At 40.3% G+C, this 23,163-nt stretch overlaps 1 protein-coding gene across 11 annotated transcripts in view; it reads right to left on the bottom strand.

Moving 5' to 3' along the window:
• Window positions 1-23,163, bottom strand: part of PARD3 (par-3 family cell polarity regulator) — a 445,907-nt gene that overhangs the window by 279,030 nt on the left and 143,714 nt on the right. For all 11 annotated transcript variants that reach the window (XM_084507958.1, XM_084507950.1, XM_084507957.1 and 8 more), the window contains exon 3: window positions 18,361-18,541. In XM_084507958.1, coding sequence (XP_084364084.1) covers window positions 18,361-18,541 — 181 coding nt within the window. The remainder of the gene's footprint in view (window positions 1-18,360; window positions 18,542-23,163) is intronic.

Here is a 23,163-nt window from a genome sequence, read left to right as displayed (position 1 = left end):
CTGGCATCAGAACAAGCTCTTTCCAATTACCTGAGTGGGGAATAAGGTGCTCCAGCGCTACAAGGCGTTGAAATCTTCTCATTAGCTCTCAAGGTTAAAGATCACTTTCTGCAAAAACCTCTGGGGTTCCCAGTAGCCAAATAGAGAGTAAGGCAATTCAGACTACACTGGAAGTTGTTAGTTAAATTGTTTAGATAATGCCCACAATGGGACAATAAAATGGAACATCTGCTGCTCTCCAAGGGGTGACGGACCAACAGACATCTTTAATTCTTCTGCCCTACTAGAAGCAGATTATACTAATAAACCGTATACCCTTCTTTCTCCAAACCAAGCTTAATGAGTGGTAGGAGACCTAGCTGCTGCTTGAAGTTGAACATCCCTACCTGTATTTGTATGTACTTCACCAAACCCCTCACAACTACTGGGAGCCTGAATTGGTCTCTTCTGGAAAAGTAGAAAACCCACCATCCCTTGGAGAAACTTCAGCAACGTTTCCCCCTCCTCCCTTTTACAGCCCTGGAAGCCCGTGGTTACGCTGCATGCCTAATTACGCAGCTCTCGCTTCTTTTTTTATGTCACGTTGCTAAGGCTGAAGAGAGTCAAAATTATTCCTAAAAGTTCAAAACTAAGAATAAGCAAATAAGAAGAAGCTCGGCTGAGTTCAAAAAGAAATCTCGCTACATGAAAGACGGTTTGTGAATTTTTGGATCAATGACTTTTCAGGCTTACCGTTGCCAATTTCCGTCACCATTTGTGATTGGTTCTAGCCCAGAGATGAAGATCGGCTTTCTTACTGGAGGTACAGCTTTAGCCAGAACTAACAGAAGATATTTACTGAAATACTATGGTATGTACATCATGCCAGAATTTGTCAGGCTCCCAGCAGCTAACTTTTCCAAGCTGTCTCCACACCACAAGCCTCGCTCCTTGTATCATCCTATAATGTGCTACTACAGTTTGGGATTATTTCCACAAAGAAAGGGGACATAAGGCAGGCGTATTTTATTTTACAACTATTACTAAAAAAAAATGATTACAAATATTACTCATTTTATACTATTAAGGATTTTTCATTCTTCAAAGGTGATTAATGAGGTATTTATTGTTCCGTGACCCAAAATGCATTGATACATTGAGATGAGAAAAGGAGAGGACAGTCACTGTATGTGACTTCGTCCTCTTCCACCAGTATGAAAAATTGGAGGCCTATGCTCGAACAAGAGGAATCCCAAGAGATTGAAGGAAAAATCAATAGTCCAGGACAGGATACCTAGAAAACACACTGCAAGTAGCTTGCTGGACAAAAGTAGTCTGCAAAGCCACTCCAACACATTGCATTTTCCACAGAGCAGAAGAAAAATGCTGTTACAACACATCTGCCACCTGCACCCAGTTAAGTGCCTCATGTTCCTCCTACAGGTACCTCTCTCTCCAAGGCATCCCTGCAGAAATACAGCATAATGCCTGTCCGTTGTCTCGCAACAAAGCTGGGCACCCACCTCCGTGCATGGCAGGCACCCCACAGCATCATAGCGAATAACCTCAGTCTACAAGAAAACGTATCCACAAGTGAAACAGGAACATGGAAGGCTCACTATCCATCCAACTGCCCCCATGCAGAGAGGCAAGGGAGGAGATACCTTTCTGCAGGAGAGCACCATAGATGTCATGGTCAGTAGGTGAAGGAATGCTGCAAGAGCACCGTGGTGACCAGGCAGGATTCCCCTACCCAGCATGTAGCAGCACACCTGTAAGATGCTGCTGGTACAACCAAAAGTAAAACTCACTGTTATTTTTTCTCTTTTTAAGTTCTCCACAAAGGCTCTGTGAAATGCAATTCAGTTATTTTCCACTCCTTAAAGGAAGATGGTTATCTTGCATAACCACAAAAAGAAAGCCACAGGAGAAAAGAGCCATCTCCTGTACTGATGCAGTTATTTTTTTAACTCACCTGAGAATGATGGATTTTACGGAACAATTCTCAGTATCTTTTTTTTTTTCCTTACATTAGAATTTAGAAAGCTTTCTGATGCTACAACCTCCCTAGCATATTGATTTTTCAGTCCATGTATCCTTATGAGGTTTGTACACAGCACCTGGACTCTCACAGCATACACCAGGGGAAGATGCACAGATGACTGAGAGAAGAACATCTACAGGCTCACAGATCATCAGCTTCTCTGCAGCATGCATCAAGGAGTCTGTGTGCTTCTAGCAGGAAAGTTTTTTGGAGCACTTAGATCAAAATCTGAAAGTCACTGTAAGAAACTGTTCACATATATTTTGCCAAACAATGTATTTTTACATTACACGTGGCGCTTCTTACTAAAATATATTTTACTGTTTAATAAAAGTAGCTATATTGAATTTCATGTAAACCACATGAGAGCAGAGAAATAGATTATTGTTTAGTTACTTAATATTTATGTAATCTCTGAGGGCAGAGGTAGGCATTTTAACAAATATGAGAGCTAGTGTATTTAATAGTCCATATCAGATGTCAAAATATGTATCATTTAAAACAGTATCTATGACACTTGCTCAACACTACAAATAAAAAAGGCTATTTAAAACAAAGAACCCTATAACCACTCATGCAGATGTGTTTTTTTTTGTGTTTCTTTTTAAGTCCACTACAGAATAAAAGTAAATCTGCATTCATACAGATAGCCATTGCATTTAGTTGGGATCTTTAACTGAATATGAAGCATATTCACTTAAACTAAAAATATTTGTCACATGTTTTTTGAAACTAAATAGTTTTTTTGAGAATTAAGTTCATTAAGTTCATTGCCTTGTGTTTCTTCTCTGGAATCTGTAAAGCTACTTAAAAAGTTATTAATTCATAACATAGTTCGAGTTTGTGTCTCAGATGGACTTGGATTTGTTTATTTTTAAAACATCTGAAAATACTTCCAAAGTATGTCCAACACCCTTTGTCTTAGACTCAAAGTTCAAATTTAGGAGCAGAGAAAACAAATCCATTGGTCACGCAACACATGTACAAAATGCAGACTTTTTCAAAAAAATTAAAAAGGGAGCCAGGACTAAGCACATATGGGAAATCACATGTATAATGGAGGGTTGTCCCTGCCTCCCCATAACAGTATTTCTAGGAGAGGGGCTCTGTCTCAACAGGAAAAAGCCAACAGCTGGCATGGCTGCTCACGGAGGAAGGGCTCTCAGATGCAGGTCCAGTTTTTATCATTTCTAAGCTCTTGGAATCTAAGCATCCTCGTACTTTTTGTGTGATTACTATGGTACTTCTAATGAAGGGCAGACTAAGACAAAGCAAACAGGTATATTTGCATTTTTCTGAGATTAACAAAACCCTTTGTCAAAAGCAAACTGCCTCACAAGTTCTGAAACACTTAGGCAATCTCAGAAACAACTACTGAACTAGATGCACTGATCAAGGCTCGCCATTTCTGTGGTTTCCATACTGGTGGAAAGAAAAGCAATTAGACACTTCTGTGAGCTTTGCGCCCCACAGCAGCAGCACCACAGCAGACCTGGAAGCAGTTAAAGTGAGAGGAATGGGAGCCAAAACCCTAACCCTAACCTGAACCTAATCCCACACACAGATGTTGTCAGCCGCCACTCGTAGTTGGCACAGGGGCAGCACTGAGAAATCAGTCCCCTCGTCCCGCTAATGCGAGGCAGAGAGATGCTGCCCAGAGCTTCCAAATCCCGCAGCTGGGGACCTAACATACCCCACCGGGTCTCTGAATCCCACTCCCTGCTCCCACTGACAACCACGTCAAACAATCTCCTTTTCATTTTACAGCAAATGGAAACAGAAGACCTGGACATCATGCACTTCAAATTACTAGCCTGTGGGACTCATCTGGAGATTACTAAAGAAATGAAAGCTTAATCTACAAAAATGTAGTATTAAGTCCTTTAGCAAAATATACTTTTGCAAATCTTGCTACCAAGAAAAAACAACCTTCCCAAACCCACATGGGAGGATAAAAGCTTTTGCATGAACAAAACACATGAAAAAAAACCTCTTGGATCAAAATTCACTCAGCAGCATGAGGCTGAAAAAAATTTCTCCTGATTTACTACACGGCAGTTTGCTTGTCTAGCCTTTCCAAACAGCAATATAACATTAGTGCGAGGACAGTGAGAGGGAAAATTGCTGCCTAAGTGGCAGGTTTGTCATTGTTTGACAATTCTAAAGAGTTCACTAGAAACTTCTGAAAGAAGCATCTCTAATTCCCTGAAATTACTGATAATCTGCCAAGTGAATGGAGAACAATTATGAAGAAAATTGAATGCTTCCAAACGCCAATTTGCTGTATATCCTGAATTAATATTGCATAAGCATTTTGGGTCTTTTTCTGTAAAAGCAAACGAATAAAAACCTGGGTCTACAGGCATTCCTGCCTGGCTTTTCTCACAGAATTTTATATCATCATCATTTTTGTGTTTTGTAACAATACTTAGCATTTGCGTGGCGCTTTACATTTTTAACCTATTTTCCTGTTTGAAAAAAAAATTACATTATCTGTAAGGTAAACTAGCTCTTATGCATTGATGGTTCAACAATAAGTAGTCATGACAGAAGAGTACAAAGCCCTCAGCACAGCCAGAGATATTATAAGCTGCTTTCCCACCAGATAAGTCGAGCCACACTTGCAAAACACCATTCCAGGAACTGTCACTGCTACAGCTATGCCAGCAGTTGGCCACTGAGTACTGTAAGGAGGAGAAATACTCTGGGAAGAAAGGGCTCAAGATGTCCATTTTTTAGCTGAGCCAAGCCAGATCAGTTGCTGTTGATGGGCCAAGAACGTGTAAAACATCGATGCAGGATGTTTGGCAGCCTGGTTTTTGGGACAGCAGCTCCGTCTCCAGTCAGTCTGACAGGAGGCCGGGACCAGGCTGCGCCACGGTGAAGGAGCCAGGTGCTGCTTCACAGCCGCGGGCTCCACGAAGGAGGAACCGAAGCAAAACACAAAAGCAAAAACAATGTGAAGTGAATTTTCTCCCTTTTCACCTTAAAAGAATAAAACACCAACACCAACAACAAAACTACTAACTCTCCACCTACAAACAAGCTGGGGCATGGGTGGGAGTTAAAGAAGGTTACTGGCTGTCTTGCGGGAGGAAAGGGGATTAAAGCTACACAGGTAGAGAAGGGGAACAGGATGAGAAAACCACAAAAACTGGCTGGAGAGGACAGAGTAATCACGGGAAGGGAGTGCAGCTGAAGAAACTGCAGCAACAACAACAACAACAACAACAACAACAAGAAAGAAAATAAATAAGGCAGAATGTTAAATGAGAAAAGCACAAGGCCAAGTATGCAAAGAATGGTTCACCACACACACGGCAGCACCACGGCAAGTCTCCGAACAAGCCTCACAACTCAAATCCTGAAGACACCCTGTGATCATCTTGTCAAACACCTATATAAGCCCAGGTACTCTGTGCAATAATGTCTGCATTTAGTCTTTAACTTCTGTTGGAAATACAGAAAAATATTGACTTTAATTTCAAGACTTCAGGAGACAGAGAATCCATCAAAACCCCAGGACTGTCATTTTTAAAGCTTTGCAATTCACTGAACGTCTGCTGCGTCTGAGACATCCACAGTTTGTGTTTCAGGAAAGGTAATTCAAAATGTCATCATGCACTTACACAAATCTACGATTACACACAATACCATTTTTCATTTTGTGATTAACACTTGAGAAATAACAGAAGTGTAATCATGTGGGATTATCCTTCCTTTTCATTTCTTTTAAGGGTTTGGTTTCTTTTATTTATTTTTTTCTCTCTGTTTTTGGCACGGACCAGGTCTCAGATTCTCAAGATGGTTCTGCAAAGAGCACGAAAGGGGCAGAGGGAGGGTAAAAGAAACTGACTCACTTTCTTTCATAGTCATACATCATCTACATGGCTCCTAGAGTAATTGTTTATATGGCAAAGTAACATCAAGGAAACAGTTATGTATTTTTATTTGTCCTCAGGGAGATAAGCATTCCTTGCCACTAGCTCCTTTCTGCTTTTCTGATTCATGCTCCTTTGTTCTTCAATTCTTCTTGCCTTCTGTTTTCCTTTCTCTCTGTTTCTGTTCATGGGCTGATAAGAATGGAAATTTTCAGCACAAAAATCTAAAATTTTCACGAAGTATCAAGTTAACCAAGCTTCACTGGCTTCTGAATCTGGAAGTCAGCAGTGAGAAGCAGAGGAAGGAGCATCATGTCACCAGCCGACCTTCTCAAAGGTTACACCCAGGTCCCCACACACTGGGCACCTCTCATTCTGCAGCTTGCTAACTACAGACTGAAAGCACAGAACACAAGAAGAGCCTTAATAAGTAGCCCTACCACTGCCATTGCCTTACTTTTCGTTGTTAAAAATGATCCTTCAGGTGTCTTAAAGTAAATGACAGAAAAAAAGTGGAAAAAAATTGAGTAAGGAAACAGAATTTATATTGCAATACAGGTGGAAAAAAATAAATGAAACAAATATATTTATTTTTTCTGGCCAAGATGAAAGCAAAACTTGGATGTTAAGCACATCTATCCATGAGTGAAAAGGATCTTTCTAAAGCTGTGATTTTAAGATCAAGAACCTTTTCCACAGTAAGATCAAGCCAACGTGACATTTTCTTTACATGCAACATATGCCACCCTCAAGTTAAAAAAAAAAGACAAGTACGGCTTTCCTTACAAAAGCCACCACTTTTTGATAAAGCATCGGCTGCATTACTGGATTTAATTATTTACTAAACTTACTAAGTTCTACAAAAAAATCGTGGTCCACGGACCTTCCTCCCACAGAGGTCTGAAACTTTGCATCTCTCCGAGTGAATTCTAACTATGCACCACAGTTATCTTATCTGCTTTCATAGAGAAAACACTGAAAATCTCTTGTCCTAGAACTCCAAGACATCTGCCAGAATGGGAGGTTTAAAGTAGAGGAAAACACAACCTCAATTTGCAAGGACTCAATGCCTGGTAAACATGATTTGATTTTCAGAAAAACCTTGAAAAGCACATGTACTCAGAAAATGTTTTAAACATCTGCTGAATCTTGGGGCGGGTTGGGGTGGGGGATTACAAACCAATAACATGAGAACAAATTAAAAATACTTCACTAAAAATATTTTTGACCCTTCGTAAAACATTCTGACTTTGAAAACGAAAAATGTAAATGCATGGAACAAAATCCTAGCCCTGTGAGAATTACGAAACTGAAGCCTGTACATGGCACATATAGCACGGCACAGATTGCTTAGTGTGAGTGAAGCTGATGTACTGCCTCAAGGGTTTGAGGAGTAATTGAATATTCATTGCAGTCCTTAACAGGAATCCCATGCGCAGAATGCACGTCCACAAAATAATTCTGGTAAAATGCAGGGCAAACAAACTTGTTTGTACATCAGCAGGCATGCAGACATACCAATAAATATTAGTGCTACAGCAACATGCCTTAAATCTCATTTAATAAAAATAAATAAATAACTGGTTATCTCATTTAATAAAAATAAATAAATAACTGGTATGTGTTTGGCTGTGCTTCCCAAGCACAATTTCCAAGAGCCACACAGCAAGCTTGGGCAAGGTGAAAGGAGCAGCTTTCATCCAGGTCACCCCTAGACTCACAGCTGGCAACCCCAGGAACACGACTACTCGCTCCCTGCCTCACCAAGGACATAGATTTTTTTGGTACTCATCCTCTGTGGGCTTGGGCTTTCTGGGTTTGCTCACAGCCACGCACTGCTGCACAGATGAACTGCCACCAGGCACCCAGGGCAAACTCTTTAGCTAACACAAGAAATACACAGACCAAGCTGCAATAAACAAACGCCTGTATGCATTCTTGGTGGCAGTTTCACTGAGGCTTTTTAACTTCTCATTCCTCTGAGGCAGGCTTCCAGCAGTTTGCTTCCCCTGCCCTCTGCTTACTGGGCACTTGTGGTCCCCAGCCCTGCCACTTGCACTGCTGGTCTCTGCCCAAGAGCAGCCAGCCACCCTCCTGCAGCAGCACCAGGAACTGATTTCTCCCCACCCTCCATGGGCAGAACAAATAAAAATACTTATTTCAGTGCAGTGCTGCCTTTTAAACAGCACAGCACAGAGCTATGGGAAAGCAGGATTGTGGGAAGACTTTGTCCACTTATGTTTTATTACTTTAAAGGTGAACTTAAAGCAGAGGTAGAGGTAAATCATCTACATGTACAATACTCAGAGAAATATTGCCTACTGTGTCAAACTGGAGCAGTAACTTTATACACCTACTTAATGGATATTTCTCACGGATAAATGTCACGCAGTTCATTTGAAAAAGCAGTTCCATAATTTTTTCACTGCGGCACTCCTAGCAAGCCCTTCATTTTTATTTATTTTTCCATGAGTCAAGAGCCTAACTAAAATTTTAAATAAAACATCAAGACACTTCACTATGCAAGACCCTTCAGATGGAAATCATCGTGAAAGTCTGGCAGTGCTCGACCTCAAATCCCTGTGTCATCTAATGAAGGTCTTAAAGATCAGAGCTTAAAATGGATTGGAATTGAAGAAGCTAACGTCAGTTTTCTATCTGGTGGAGAAAGCTTTCATACACAGAAAACATTTCTGAGATTTTGGTGCCAAAAAGCCCAAGAGCAGAGAGACAAACAGAGGACCTATCAAAAACCACCGAGAGATTGACTTGCACATCGCACAGGGCTGGTTAACAAGATACGTGTGTCTATTCATGCTCCAGCTTATCAGAAACTGGTAAACAATTTCATTCCTCTATAATGTACTAAAAACGAACCGCTTGCATTGGCTCAAATATCATTTCACTTGAAACAGTCTCGGTAGCTGTTGCTCACCGTTACGCTCATTCTCTCTGCAGACCTGCAAAGGCATTTAGTTTAATAGCCCGTATTGCAGGGATAGTTTCTCTCCCCAGCTGCCCACCGAGAGGCTGGGCGTACCGAGAGCCTTCATCTCCCCAGCACACACCCACAGCAGCACCACCAGGGCAGCCACGAAGCAGCAACGTTGCGAGGTGCATGGGGGAACGCGGTGCAGAGACACTTGGCTACACAGACCAGCAAAGCCATCGATGTCCTTCAATGCCGATTAACCCCACACCATGCTTGTTTCTCCAGGTCTGGGCTGACTGCAGGGCCACGTGGCGTTACGTTATGCTTCGGGAGCTGAGCATTGCCAGAGGAAGCAGAGCTGCCTCTTTACTGAGGTTTACCAAGCTGGGAGTGGTACTGCTGAAGTGACTACAGACCAGTTCCAGACCCGAGACGATGACATTATTGGTTTTACCACAGATTTTCATAAAAGCATGCTGAACCCAATTTTGCTCTGAAAAAAAATTAACATGTGACCATCTGCAGTCATGACATACAACCCAAATATACTTCCCACGCTTAATTATGGCTGTGCAGGAACTTCCTGGAGCCATGTAAAATTGCTCTGCAGGCCACATTTTAGAAGCCTCTGACTTTGCAAAATGCCACTTAGCTTTTCTCTTCCAGAAGTGCAAATGACCATTTTTTAAGGCAACATGGAGAAAGAAAGAAGTTAAAAAAAAAAAAAAAAAAAAAAAAAACTTTTAAATAAAAACCCTTTTACTTTCACAGCCTGTGAATCACAAGCAGAATGGGATTCACACAGCTGCAGACACCTATTTCTGAACTGGTCACCCCTGTTTCTCCCTGATCAATAGAGACCGGCCAGTGCAGCTTGCCTAGGCCATACCCCATCTCATCCTGAAATAAGCTGTAAAATAGGTCGGACAAACACATCCTAAAGGTGTCTGTTCTTCCCCAGGGATGAGAAAGAGGACTGCCTTGAGTGTTTAGCTCAGGTGCAGAACGTGAAGTTTGTTGATATTCATCCCATCCACTGTGCCTGCTTTGAATCAGCTGTTGCCCAGCGACTGCCAAAAGAAGTCTTCTTACTTCCTTTGAATTCTTCTTTTTAGATTTTACTTCCCTGTGAACAGTGCTGATGCACAGACAGCTGGATCAAATCCCGTCATTAGGGATAAAGTTTTAATGGTTGACCACAAGATTGCTTTCAGAGGCCTAGTCCCCAGGTTGTAGGCACAGTTTCCAGAAGCTAACACTTTGTGTGCTTTGTATTGATACCTTCGTGCCTCCCTTTACTGCATGCAGGGAAGTAGCAGCACAAAGATTTTGTGTTAACCTAAGCACCATTTTTTGCTTTTGTTTGTAAAAACCCACACTCCCCAGCTCCCTTCCCATTTATACAATCACTTCCAGTTTCTCCAAATCTATAATTGTTGACAGAATTAATTACCTAAATCCATAGTGGAGGAAAGAAATATCGATCTGGACCACAGCCCGAGCTCACATCCACCTCCAACCCCCAACAGCTGAGCTCTGGCATCAGCCAGGCTGTGAAAGCCACCCCGGGGACGTGGCCACAATGCCACAGAAGGGGGGACGAGGGGTCCCTGCCTGCAGAGCAGAGGGGACAGGAACACCACAGCAGGTTGGCAGCAGGCAGCTCGGCTCCTCTGGGCTCATGGGCTGGAGCTGGGCCTGTCACCTCTGCAGCATCCAGTGGTACTGGGGGCCCAAATCTCAGTGGGAAAGTTCTTCTAGATTTAGGCTGGATTCTCACCCTAAATACTTAATTTGCCCCTAAAATGAACCTGATGCATTTCTGAAGCCGGAGCTCATCTTATTTACACAATTTGTTTCAGATTTACAACAAGAGACGGGTGGGAGAAGGAACAAATTTGATCTTTTTAAAGTATGAAATCAAGCAATAAATTAATGGAGAGTTATTTTTCATCCTCTCCTTCATTTCTGTATCATCGTTCAGTCCTATTCAGTGCATGAGTAAATAAAATACAAACTAAAAACAAGCCTATTCAACTAGCAGCCATCTGTCAGTGTTTCATCCCCCTCAAAAGCACATGTCAAAAGACAGAGAATTGAAAGCAACTTTTTCCCGGCAATCGGCAAGAGATGGTCTATCTCCAAAACATGTCCCAATCTGAAAAAAAGACCACGTGAGTTCACGTGCAGCAAATAAAATCGAGAGAAGATTCCTTGTGAATTTACAACAAAACCAAGCAACAACGCTCTCAACGAAGCATAAATTCAGTGTAATTAAGGATATACTTTAGGCATAATATCTTACAGCCTTGGGCTTGTGGTCGGAAACATAACCCACACGCTGCTTTGTTTTCAGCAGGGGGCGAGTGCTGCTGTTGAGCTGAAGATTGCTGCCCGGGCCCCAGGGCAACCCTGCTGGCAGCACGGCACGGAGCCCCCAGCAGCGCAGAGCTCTTCACCAGCCCTCCAACACCCCTTCAATAAGGTCATCCCACTTAGGACTAAGTGAATCATTAAGCACATTTGACAAACTCTGCATCCTCTCCCTGTTGGCAAATTGTCTGCGAGTAATTCGTGTCAGCATTGCACCCCCACAGAGACTAAGGCTGGTGCCTCAAAGCAAAGCAAAATGAGACCTGGACACCCGTCACTCTTGAGGACTGGTGGCTCTGGATATTAAGGATGCCTTGAAGCACAGTGTTTATCACATTTTAAAATAAGTAACTATAAATACTATGCTATTTTTTTTACAATGAGTTGGATAAATAGGACTGTTACACCTGATCTACACTCCCATGTATAATATACACATGCATCGCTGAAGTAAAAATAAATAAATAGCAGGATAGTTGTCTGTACCATGAAAAGGCATTTCCTACTCACTTCAAACTCATGTTTCTTTATCTTCACTGTGCTTCTTCTTATTTGCTTACATTGAAATAACAAGAACTAAAGGAGTAATCAAGAAATTATCTCTAGAAAGGGTTATTACACTTCTTGGTACATGCATGATGACAAACTCCATAAACAAACAGCTTTATCACAATGGGAATAAACCCATGGTACCCAAATACAATAAACTTCACAGCTCCTCTGTGATGTTTGGTTGGAGAAAACGGCACAACATTTTTCTATACATAAAAATGCAGTTCTCTGAGGGGAAAAAATTACCTTTCATTCAAAGAATGGGGAAAACAAAAACCACCACCACCACCACACATACATTTCGAAACATTCCCGGAATACAGCTGTGATTTCCATAATAGCTTCTTGTTCAAGTGATCATTAAATCTATTTAACATGTCAAATTCAGACTAATATCCAACCTGACTTCTTAAACTATTCAAATTCAATACTTCACATCTTCATAACCCTTCCTTATTATCTGTCTTGTACTATATTCTGTAGCTACGATACACAGTACCACCAGGTATCAGACACAATACTGTGTTTTTATTACTTCCCCTTATCAATACTCAAAGAAAGAAGCTCTCACCATATGGAAAGAAATCTTGAAATGCCCCATGATTACTAAGGTTTCCTTCAGAGAACCCAGTGAGTTTGAAAATTCTTTACTATATTGCTTTTGTGATTTTTTTAATCCTAGTAGAAGCTACAGCATTTTGTTTGATGATATACGGAGAAGATATTAAAGGTTAATTTAGAAACTTAAGCAGTTTAAAAGCCATTTGTTTTTACAAACGTGTCACGGTCTCATCAAAAACACATGGTTTTTAAACTGTTCGACAATCCCAAATTAACAGCAGAGCACTACACTTGGAGAAAACACCAACTGGAGATCACTCAAGTCAGAGCTGCACTGCAGAGAGAACAAATTTAGCCTCGTGGAAGAAAGCAGCACCTGGTACTGATTTTTTGATTCAATAACTCTGGCTTTAAAACAATCACTTCCTTGATAGAGCTATGGGGATAATTGTGATAAGAATTCCTGGATGGCGAGAGCACCAGAAGGTGAGGAAGCAGACATTGCTAAAGCTTCTCCTCCGACTCTGACGCATGAGAAACCTTTCTTACTCAGCTGCCAACAGCTCAGCGCAAGCCTTAGTTTTAGCTTCTTTTAATATTATCTGACACCATAAAAGAAACGTCTGAGAAGCTGGCAACGCATTAAAAGTGGTAATGATGGTTATGAAATCTCCAGGGATTCATTCCCATTACTGCACTGGACAACGGACACCTAACACCTCACAGTGGTTCCAGTAAACGTTTCTAACTGAGGAAACAACACAGAAAGCTGACCTGACCCCAAGCTTGTTGGAGCTAGTGGAAAAAGTCCCAGTGACTTTAGCAAGCTTTGCTTCTAAAACTATAATCTTTTATTATTAATGTGGCTGAATTTCTCTACATTTAGTAGGCAGGTAGTTAAAGACAACTCCATCTGATCAAGCTCCAAACATCTGGTTTTTGAAGAACACATCTTTCTCTTCCTCCGTTTTCTAATCTCTTGCTTCCTTGGTTCTTCATCACTTGAAAATGACTGTTTCCATATATAAAGCTGACTCACAGATGAATAAGGAGATAGAGAGATCCAAGAAAGAAAATGTTTCTAGTGGCCATATGTAGGAAAGAGTGCTGAAACCATAATCATTTTTGAAACGTGCAGAAATCCAGTTTCTTAAATGAAGGCACATAGAAATATTAACAAATTAATTCTTAGAATATGCATTTGAGATTCAATAGATAAATACTTGTATCAAATCAGAAGTAAAATGAAATGCAAGCTTTTCAAGTTTAAAGTACTTGAAATTCACACGTTTATTTATGCACTCACACCTTTAACTGTTTTGCTTAGTATTTGATTTTTTGAATACTCCAATTGAAAGATGCTAAGAAAAGACACATATTTGCAAAGGATGCAGGAAGTGGCTGGCCCGTAGTTACAAAACAGCCCAATGGCTTAGCCAGAAAACAGACAGACCTGATACAGGTGAGTGACTGCCTTGCAGCACAGCACATGACGGTGTTTAGCAGTGAGCAGATGTCTCTGAACTATTCCCACTAAGACCCATTTGTTGTGTGAGGTGTAGAAAAAGCTTAGCAGGCCTTCAGATTACAAAAAAATGTTTTTTCTCCAAGAAATGCCAACTGCCTTTCTCTTACTAGACACAGAAAACAAACAAAAAAAAAATTGAAGACTTGGATTCTATCAATTTTATCTTAATTAGATAAACCAATCCTTCCAATGCTTGGTTGTAGTCTCAAAAGTACCTTCTCATTGCTGCATTTCATCACTTTCCAACTGGTTTACAATTTCTCTAAGTCTGGCACCAGCAGTAGTTACCCCAGCTTTAGTCTTCCAGCTTGCACCTACTTCAGTGAACCCACAACAGCATTTGCCTTTGAAGGTGGAACATAATGCCCAGATGCCCTGCAATAATGCCCAGATCCTTCTAGCTGTCCTGTGCAGTTGCTGTTCACTCGTATTGGCTTGCAAATTACTTTTTTCCTTCTCAATGTAGTGACTATGCATATCTCACTGATTTCAAAAGAGTTTATAAATGTGTGTAGTGAAGGCTGAACTGAAACCTTGACACCCCAAGTACTTGAAACACCTTCTTAGCTTTTAATGCAATACTCTGTATTCCAGTTCAGATTTATTAAAATACTGAACAGTCCTCAGCCTAAGAGAGTCCTCAGGGACTATACTTGATATATCCTCCTAATTTGCCATTAAACTACTGAAAACTGCTGAGAGGGCACAGAGAGATGCACAAACTCAAAGGCAGGGAAGGTCACGAACTCTAATATATCAAGTAATGCACAGTGGCAGTCTGCATGCGTGCTCTTACCTGTGAGGAATAAACCTGTTCCCATTGCAAGGCGAGAGCACACATTCACACAGGCGACCTCGGAGCAACAGGCGTGCTGCTGGCTAAACAAAGAAGGGGAAGTGCAGCAAGTTATTTGCTCCTCTGCACTTTCAGCACGTCTTTACAGCCAGCTGTGCGCTCACTGCATAATATTCTCATCTAGACCACTTTTGCCATACTCTCCTTCTGAGAACAGAATATGAAACTGATGTCCAGAGTGCTACTAAAATACACTTGAGCAAATACACCACTGGAGAGCACCATTTCCAGCTAGCTCTTAGTAATTTCCTAGATTGCTCCGGCCAGCACTGCAGGAGATGCTCAGCGTCCAGCCTGCAGGAGAACCATACCAGTAGCTGTGTCAGTTCCTTGAAAATCTGGAATCGTCCTTGTTGCAACCTGTGTTTGTTGCCACCAGCCCTGTCACTTTGCCCATATGAGAACACACTAACTTCATCTTCCTGATAGCTTCATCTTCCTGATAGCCTCCCTCTGGATGAAGCTACAGAAAGAGGATCTCCCATTGCCCTTACTCTCCTGTACTCTGAACTGGAAAATATCAGTCCTATCAGCCTCTCCTAATGTATTTCCCAAATAATGTTTTATGTTAAAAATGCTCATTAACTGCAATACTGAAACATTCAGAGACTTGTAACGTATAATCACACCGAGACAAGAACTAAGACCACCCTTGGTTATTTGGTAGAGCTAAATAACTTAAAAGGAGAGCAAGACAAAGAGATGGCCCTTTTCACAGTAACTCACGTAGCTGAAAAGGGATTTTATTTACAATATTTAAATGCAGTACTGTGAAACAAACAACTTGGTTCACAGGCAGTGCACCCGCTGCTGAACTGTCATTGCCTGACATCCTGTCTTATCTGCCAAATTGCTCATTAGGTTTGGCAATTTTCACCTGCGCCTCGAGTTTATATTTCAGCAGGGAATAAACATCAGTCTGCTTTAACAATCTTCTGCAGTGAGCTTCCAACCTCTTCTCAGAAAGCATGCAGGCACACACAAAAAAACGCCTTGTTTACTGTATGCTTACAGAAAAAAATGCAGCTCAAGGGATGAAATAGAACAACGGGAAGTTTAACTTAGGTTACAGAAAAACAATAAAAGGAGAAAGAGCTAGATGAGAAGCGTAAACCAACTGCTCGCCTTGATGAACTGCCTTTTCCCAACGCAAAAAAAACACTGGGGGGTATGGGCCAGCATCATTGTTGTTTCCACCTTTAGACGGGAAGATTCAATTTGATACAACCCCCCACGTGCAAAGTCCAGGTTCTGTTTGTGCATGGGAAAAGAGGGAAGCCGGAGGAATATTACTTTTCCAGCTGGACCTGATCTAGCTAACCTTTCCCTTGCTGGGAGAGGAGCGGTGGCGTGATCTCTAAACAAACAAAAGGGCTGGCATGGCAACCAGAACAAAGAGACGAAAATCTCAGCAGGCCCCTGAGCCCCAGCCCCAGCCTCTCGGATCCTGCCTCTGCATGGGGACCGCTGCCAGCCCCCTGGGTGCAGGTGAGCGGCAGCAGGACAGCACAAAGACGGGCGGTCGTGCATGGGCTGCCGAGAGACAGAGCCCAGCCTGCGAGCAAAAAGCACCAGAGATGTAAAACAAAATGTCTAAAATGCTATAAACCAATTTCAGGCGGAATACTGTTTTTCATTTGTTAGAAGTAAAATATTCACCGCCAACCCTGCAATTAGCTAGAAAATTACAATAATTACAGCAATTTTGTATCCCATCTCCAATCCAATTAATAGATATATGACCTTGTCAACATGTAATAATCGGGATCTGCATCTACCACAAAACTGGATGGGTTTTATTTGCTGAATAGAACTTACACAGTAAGAAGATAATTATTTGAAATACTGAGAATACCATTTGTATGCTATGCTTCGCTTCACAAATTATAAAGGAAATACAATAGGGATATTATTTCCATTTTCAATGTATATTTAAATGAAATTCTTGAAATAGTTGGGTTTAATATGGGATAATATTACTGGACTGGGATTCTAAGGCTGTGGCTTGGAACATTTACAAACAAAATATATCTAATTGTCAACATCAAGAAAAAAAAAGCATTAGCTAGGTAAGAGAGCATCTCTGATTTGCAGTAACATTTATGACAAATTGTTTCACCCATTTTATTTTTGCATGATTTTATTACAAGTGTCAAAAGAACTGTAATGCTTACCAACTCAGCGCATTGCTACAGACCTGGGTTTTAAAGCACTTTTTGGTCCTTTTAACAATCAGTGAACTGGCTAAGTATTACATGCATTCTCCAGAATGACACCAAAGATAAGTGAGCTGTCCAATATATCACTGAATTTCATCTGCACTATATGCATTTGATGTACCAACATCAACATACTGAATAATACACCGGATAATCAAACTAAGGAAAAAATGTGTGTGTGTGTGTGTGTGTGTATCTGCTCTAAGCCAGCCTGAGTTGCAAACCCAGGAGGACAGCTCTTTGGCTTATACATAGAAATGAGATGTGCATTTAGGAGTAGTATACTCTAACAACAGCAAAACTAAAGGGCCCCAAAATTCCAGGATTCTTTTTTATTATTATTATTTTATTCTCATCTGCCATTTATCCTTTCCCTCATTTAATTCTGTGTTACAGTGAAACATAGTCACAGCCTGAAATGATATACATTCAAGTCTATATAAGCTAATTCTTAAATGTTCCCTTATTTTTACAGAAAACACACTGGTACAAAATCCCTCAAACTTTAAATAGAGTTGTAACTTTTCCATTTGTGTTTTTACCTGATTACTTAAACACACATTTTATCCATTAACGGAACATCTACAGAAAAGTAATCTCCTGGGAATTACAAATCCTCATTTAAAACATGATACTCACAGAATATTGAAGGACTGACCTATGCTAACTCCTGCTAAGAATTTTCTGGAATGGAGTCACTACTTCAAATCCTCAATGAAGGAAATGACAGATACTACAAGAGGGGCATGTCACTTACTCTACTGTTGTCTTCTTTGCATGGAACTCTTAACATCAATGAAAATTACATTGTTGTGCCATATGGCCATTTTTCCTTCCTAGTAAGCTGAAATATTCAAAATCCTGCCTAAACAAGAATGGTGATACATAGTTCATACTTCATGATTTTGCAGCAAATTGTCCTCATTTTGAACTAAACAAAACAAAGAGATGTTCCTGGGTTTATTTTTTTAGAAGAGTATCTTTCTCCAACATAGTAAATGCATGTATCACAAGGTGTTTTTACGGAAAGGTGACAAGCATAACCTAGCAACACTGACAGGTTCAATACAAAGTGCTCCTATCTGTAGTTTCTTTTTACCCTTTTCTTCATTTAATGGAATAAAACTGGCAAACTGCATATTACAGCATGCAGCAACTGCATTTGTAAATTTTGCTGTGATTTTCAGTGTTAGGACAATTTTAAACTGGCAGCACAGAGAGAGCTTATTGCTCCTAAAAGCAGCTTATAAATAATTTATTAAAACAGGCTTATTTGCTTACATACAACCGGCATTTATGCAGATTCTCAATTTTGATCAGCATTCGATAAGGACAGATAATGAATCACATTCCCAGCAGCATGAATGGGTAGCAGCACTTGGCATCCTCGTAAATTAAGATGAAATACGTCAAGATGTGGAGATCATTTACTTACTTGCACGAAGGACTGAAGGGGTGACCTCAATTTCACTCGTAGCTTGGTAGGGCTGAAAGGCCGACGCTGTGTTGGTTCCAAGCTCACTGCCAAAAATCTCGGGGCTTTGCGTGCCTGTCGAGCTGGCGCTGGTGCCATCACCTCCATGGTGGGGGTCTTGCTCATCAAACACAGCTACCAGCTGCAAATGACATTTAATTTACTGTTAGAAAGAAACCTTCAGCAACATCAAAGTGCCATTGTAGATGAGTGTTTTATCATTCTTCCCATCAAATAGCAAGAAATGCCTATCAGCAATGACTCAAACCAACACCTGGATCTCAACATTGGCCCAAGGAAAGGCAGCCATTAACTGGCTAGTGCCAAGAGTCAGCAGCTCTGACACGACACAAAACGCAACGCTGCAAGCCCTAGAGTGAATGGCACCAAGTCAGGAAAGGCAGAGTCACACATGTCCAGCAAACCCCTTCATCTTGCCCACTAATGCAGAGAATTACCTGAATGCCAACACCCGAGCACTGGAAGTTATCACCTGTCTTGATACCTCTACATGTAATCATTATTACAAAGTCAAATCATGAGTGATAATGCAAGTTAATGGAATAAAAATGTACAGTAAGAAATGACGTTAATACACATTGTAAACTACAAGCAAAATACGCAGCCACCCTAAAGTGTAAACTACAAATTTCTTTTCATTATTAATCTGACACCTATTACAAGCTATAAATATGATTAGGTTGTGGGCTTCCCTTGCAAAATTTCATTATCCAAATTTCCAGAAATACTTCTGTTGTTTGCATTCAGATTCTCCAAGAAAAGAATAAGAACCGAAGCCCAATTGGAAACTTAGCCAAGTCACTAATTTAATGAAGATTTACTAAACCTGTGTTCACCATCGTGAGGGAACTAGGGAAAACATCATGATGTTTTTCAGTAAATGTGAGATACTTATTCCACTGTATATAAAGGCTTTTATTTGAAACAAATAATTTCTCCCGATTTATCTTTAGTGACCTACTGAAAAAGAAAAGGCCAGCTCTTATACACATTTAATTTTAGAACTTAATTTTCAAGATGGGTAGAAAAGTCCTATGGATAACAGCATTCTGCAGCCTATAAATTAATCTATAATGTAATATTTGAAAGGCATTTCCAAGAACACATTACATTCTTCTGTCCAAATTGGTAGGGTAAATGGAGCAAATCAGCTTAAACCTGCGCTGATCTCTGCAAATTGTTTATTTTGTTATAACAACACTTAAAGCTTCGTATAACCTAAAGGAATCATTTCAGGGGTCATTTTCTTTCTTCTTTTTTCCTTTTTTCTTTCAGGGAATTTGGCATCACCTCATCCTACAGGTTTTAACATTAGTGCCATTACTCTAATCTGACTTACAAAAACATTGGTTTAAAATAAATAAATATTAAAACTGCAACTGGAAGCCCAAGTGGAAATGATTTGGGAATACAGCCTTTGAAGCTACTTTCAGGCATTAACGTTTTTTTAATGAGTAGTTTTGAAATTGCAGAGTAGCAATCTTCTGCCAGTAATTCCAGACCTAATGCAAATTTAGGCGCTGGCATGTGTGAAAGAGAAAGAGCAAACTGGTTACGGGTAAAAGTCAGCAATCTCTCTCCAGGGTTATTTGGGAGGTAGGCAGCACAAGGAAAACCAGACTGCAACAGCAGATACAGTGAGCGTGTTTTTAACATACAATTTGCTATTTTATTTTTGAGAAATCTGTATACAAGATAACACCAGAAGAGATCTGTCAATACTTACAACATCAGTACCTCAACAGTATGAGACCGGTTAATATTCTAACTCATTGAGAAATACCCGTGCTTACATAAACTGAAGCTTATTTCTCAAAAGCAACACACTTTACACTCATAGCACTTTGACTATCTGTTTTATAACAAGCTAATTACCAATCTCCAGCAACTGAAAATAAACTAATCTACAAGTGAAAATGTGCAAGGTATCAGAACAAAACACAAAGGATGTGTTTAAGAATTCCAAGGATGAACCATCAAATCTTCTCCTACTGTACTAGGGCATGTATCAAGATAAATCCCCAAATTACATTCTGTTCCTTTGAGGCTAATGAAAAAATATCATGGTATGCTGCTGCAAGTATTTTATATATATTAACCACATCAAAATGTATGTGCATATCAATATATAAATATATATGTGTGTGTTCATGTTCTACTGTAAGTTGCCTCAAGCTTTTTGCCTATTCCAGCAGCCTACAACCTATGACTTCAGAACATCTAAAACTGAATGCTGCTCATCTCAAGCTCAGCTTTTGATCTTTTGTATTTGCACAGGTATTCGCCATTTTGACAGCATCAAATCTTCAAAAGGCTTCGGTTCCAATAAAAAGCCTACCAAGTTGTAACATTTTTGCATAAAGCCAATACAAGCTGCATTGGCTTTCCTCAAGATAATTCAACACAGGTTCGCTGCAGCTCAGCTACACTAGTTAGCGTGTTGGTTGTAAAACAGTTTTACAAGGTATACTTATCCCTAATGATGAGTCTTGAGGACTGGAAGACTTAAAATAAATGACAGCATTGGATTTCCAGAGCTGGGGATGCCACACTTTGGATGACGGTGAGGTTACAGGAAACAAGGGCAGACGGAACATCTCCCATCCTGCCCTTACATTGAGCACTGATTTCTGCTTTCTCCAGCACATTTTGTTTTTCCTCAAAGGAAATTCTTCAAGGAGCAATGTAAGGAATTATCACGGCTGTGCCTCTGGAAGCCCAGAAATGCAGGACACAAGCAACAGGCCAGATCCTGCTGCAGACTGGCCCCCAACACTCAAAGCCCACGACCCCCATGGCATGCATTTATGTAGCACAGGCACAGAAAGAGCCACATGAAGAAGCGTGAGACGTGCTGTGTGCTCCATGTCCTGCGCATTTCTGTCCCAAATGTCCTACATACAACCAGCGAGGTGATCTTACCACTAACCACACCTCCACTGTCATTTCTGCAGCAATGAGACACAAAACACATACATTAAAAGACGCCGTGAGGGGCTACTTGGACAGAAGCCAGACCAGGAGCTCACTGCACCCACCAGGAACCTTGTGCACGGGAATCTGCAGCAGTAACAGCTGCTTCATGCCAGGGATGGTGTTAATTTGGCCAAGCACGTAACACAGATTACTAGACCAGCTGCTTGCAGCCTTAAAGTCAATGGCAAACTTACTGTATTTTGATAGGTTTTAAATACCAAGTTTATGAAGAGCACAGAAAACAAAGACGACTGTCTTGCTTGAAAACAACAGCACCTGCAGGGAGACAGCTTTGACTCCACATTGACTATTTTTCTTTTCTCTCTTTTGTCTTCTTTTCACTTTTTTAACTGAAGTTACCATAGTCACACCCAGTGTCCATTTTCAAATACAATGGACAGCGTACTGCTTTCCAGAATTATTCTGCAATGATTACACTCAATGCATGACACCAGGTGTGCCTCTTGTTCTCCATCTTTCAATCTTAGATCTCATCATTCGCAGTGACCCGCAGAGCCCACCGTACCAGCCATTCTTACACTGGAAATCAGCAGACAGGATGAAGAAGCCATAACAAAGCATGAAAAAAGCAGAAAACAGCTAAGCTGTTTAATATTAGTTCAGCTCTTTAACATATCTTCCACACAAATTTGGTGAAAATGGGAGCAATTTGGCTTGTCTGAATCCATTAGAAAAGTAAAAAAAAAAAAAAAAAAAAAAAAAAAAAAAAAAAAATACTGCCAAAGAAAACACTGCCAAAGACCAAATATCATGGCAACAACAGTAATAAATAAATAAGCACAGCACTAATAGTAATAACAAGATTTTAGGCCATTCCTCCCCAGCCCACGACTCCAAGGGGCCTGAACCTAATGCATCAAAGAAGTGGAACTGTGGTAACAGACTAGAGCAGGACACATGCTGCTTGCATTTTTCAATCACTGAAGTAAAAATCTGGAACTAAGAAATAAAATTCAGTAACAACAAACCACTTTGTTATCCTGTAACAAATTTAATAAATTGTAGCCTTAATTTAGACTGACATGTTTACATTTCTAATTATGATAGCAATGGAAAAGAGGTTTCAATACATGTCCACGCTCTTCATGAATGTAAACTAGCATAGGAAGAAATGCCAGTTTGAACAGGCTATTTCATCCCCACAGAAAGCATGTACTAGTTGTGTGGTTTTGTTTTTGTTTTTGTTTTTGTTTTTGTTTTTGTTTTTTAAATGTATCAGATATTCAGTAACACTTTCAAATATAAAGACAGGAGCTTTGCTGAGATTACAGCCTATGGAAATATTCATTTAATTTCTCCAACGTTTAGCTCCAGACTTATTTCAACTCTCTCTGAAATGGAGACCATTATGAGTTTTTCTATTGCTTTGTTCAGGCCATATCATGTTAGCCAGGTTATATGTACTCAAATAAACAAAAAGCAAGAAGAAAGATTTCTTTTCATATTGATGCAGCAGCAGCAGTCTGCATTCCAACATTCATTATTACAATTTCCTTTGATTCTAAGGCAATTAAAAATTAGTAAACACATATGCAGGCTTAATTAATAGACTAGATTAAGTACTTAAATGTTAATTAACTGGATTTTTTTAAAAATCACACCAGCAATGGTTGTTTACATTCTGATTAAATACTCATACCATATAAAACAATTCATCACTATCACATGGTGCAATTAGGTCATCCTGCTCTACCACGAAACCAGAAATTCTCCACTTCACAAAATCCATAAAGCTAGGCACTTTTG

Source organism: Aythya ferina, assembly GCF_964211825.1.
Source record: "Aythya ferina genome assembly, chromosome: 2".
NCBI lineage: Eukaryota > Metazoa > Chordata > Aves > Anseriformes > Anatidae > Aythya > Aythya ferina.
Note: the sequence above shows the minus strand (reverse complement) of the source record. Positions and strands in the feature narration are given on the sequence as shown.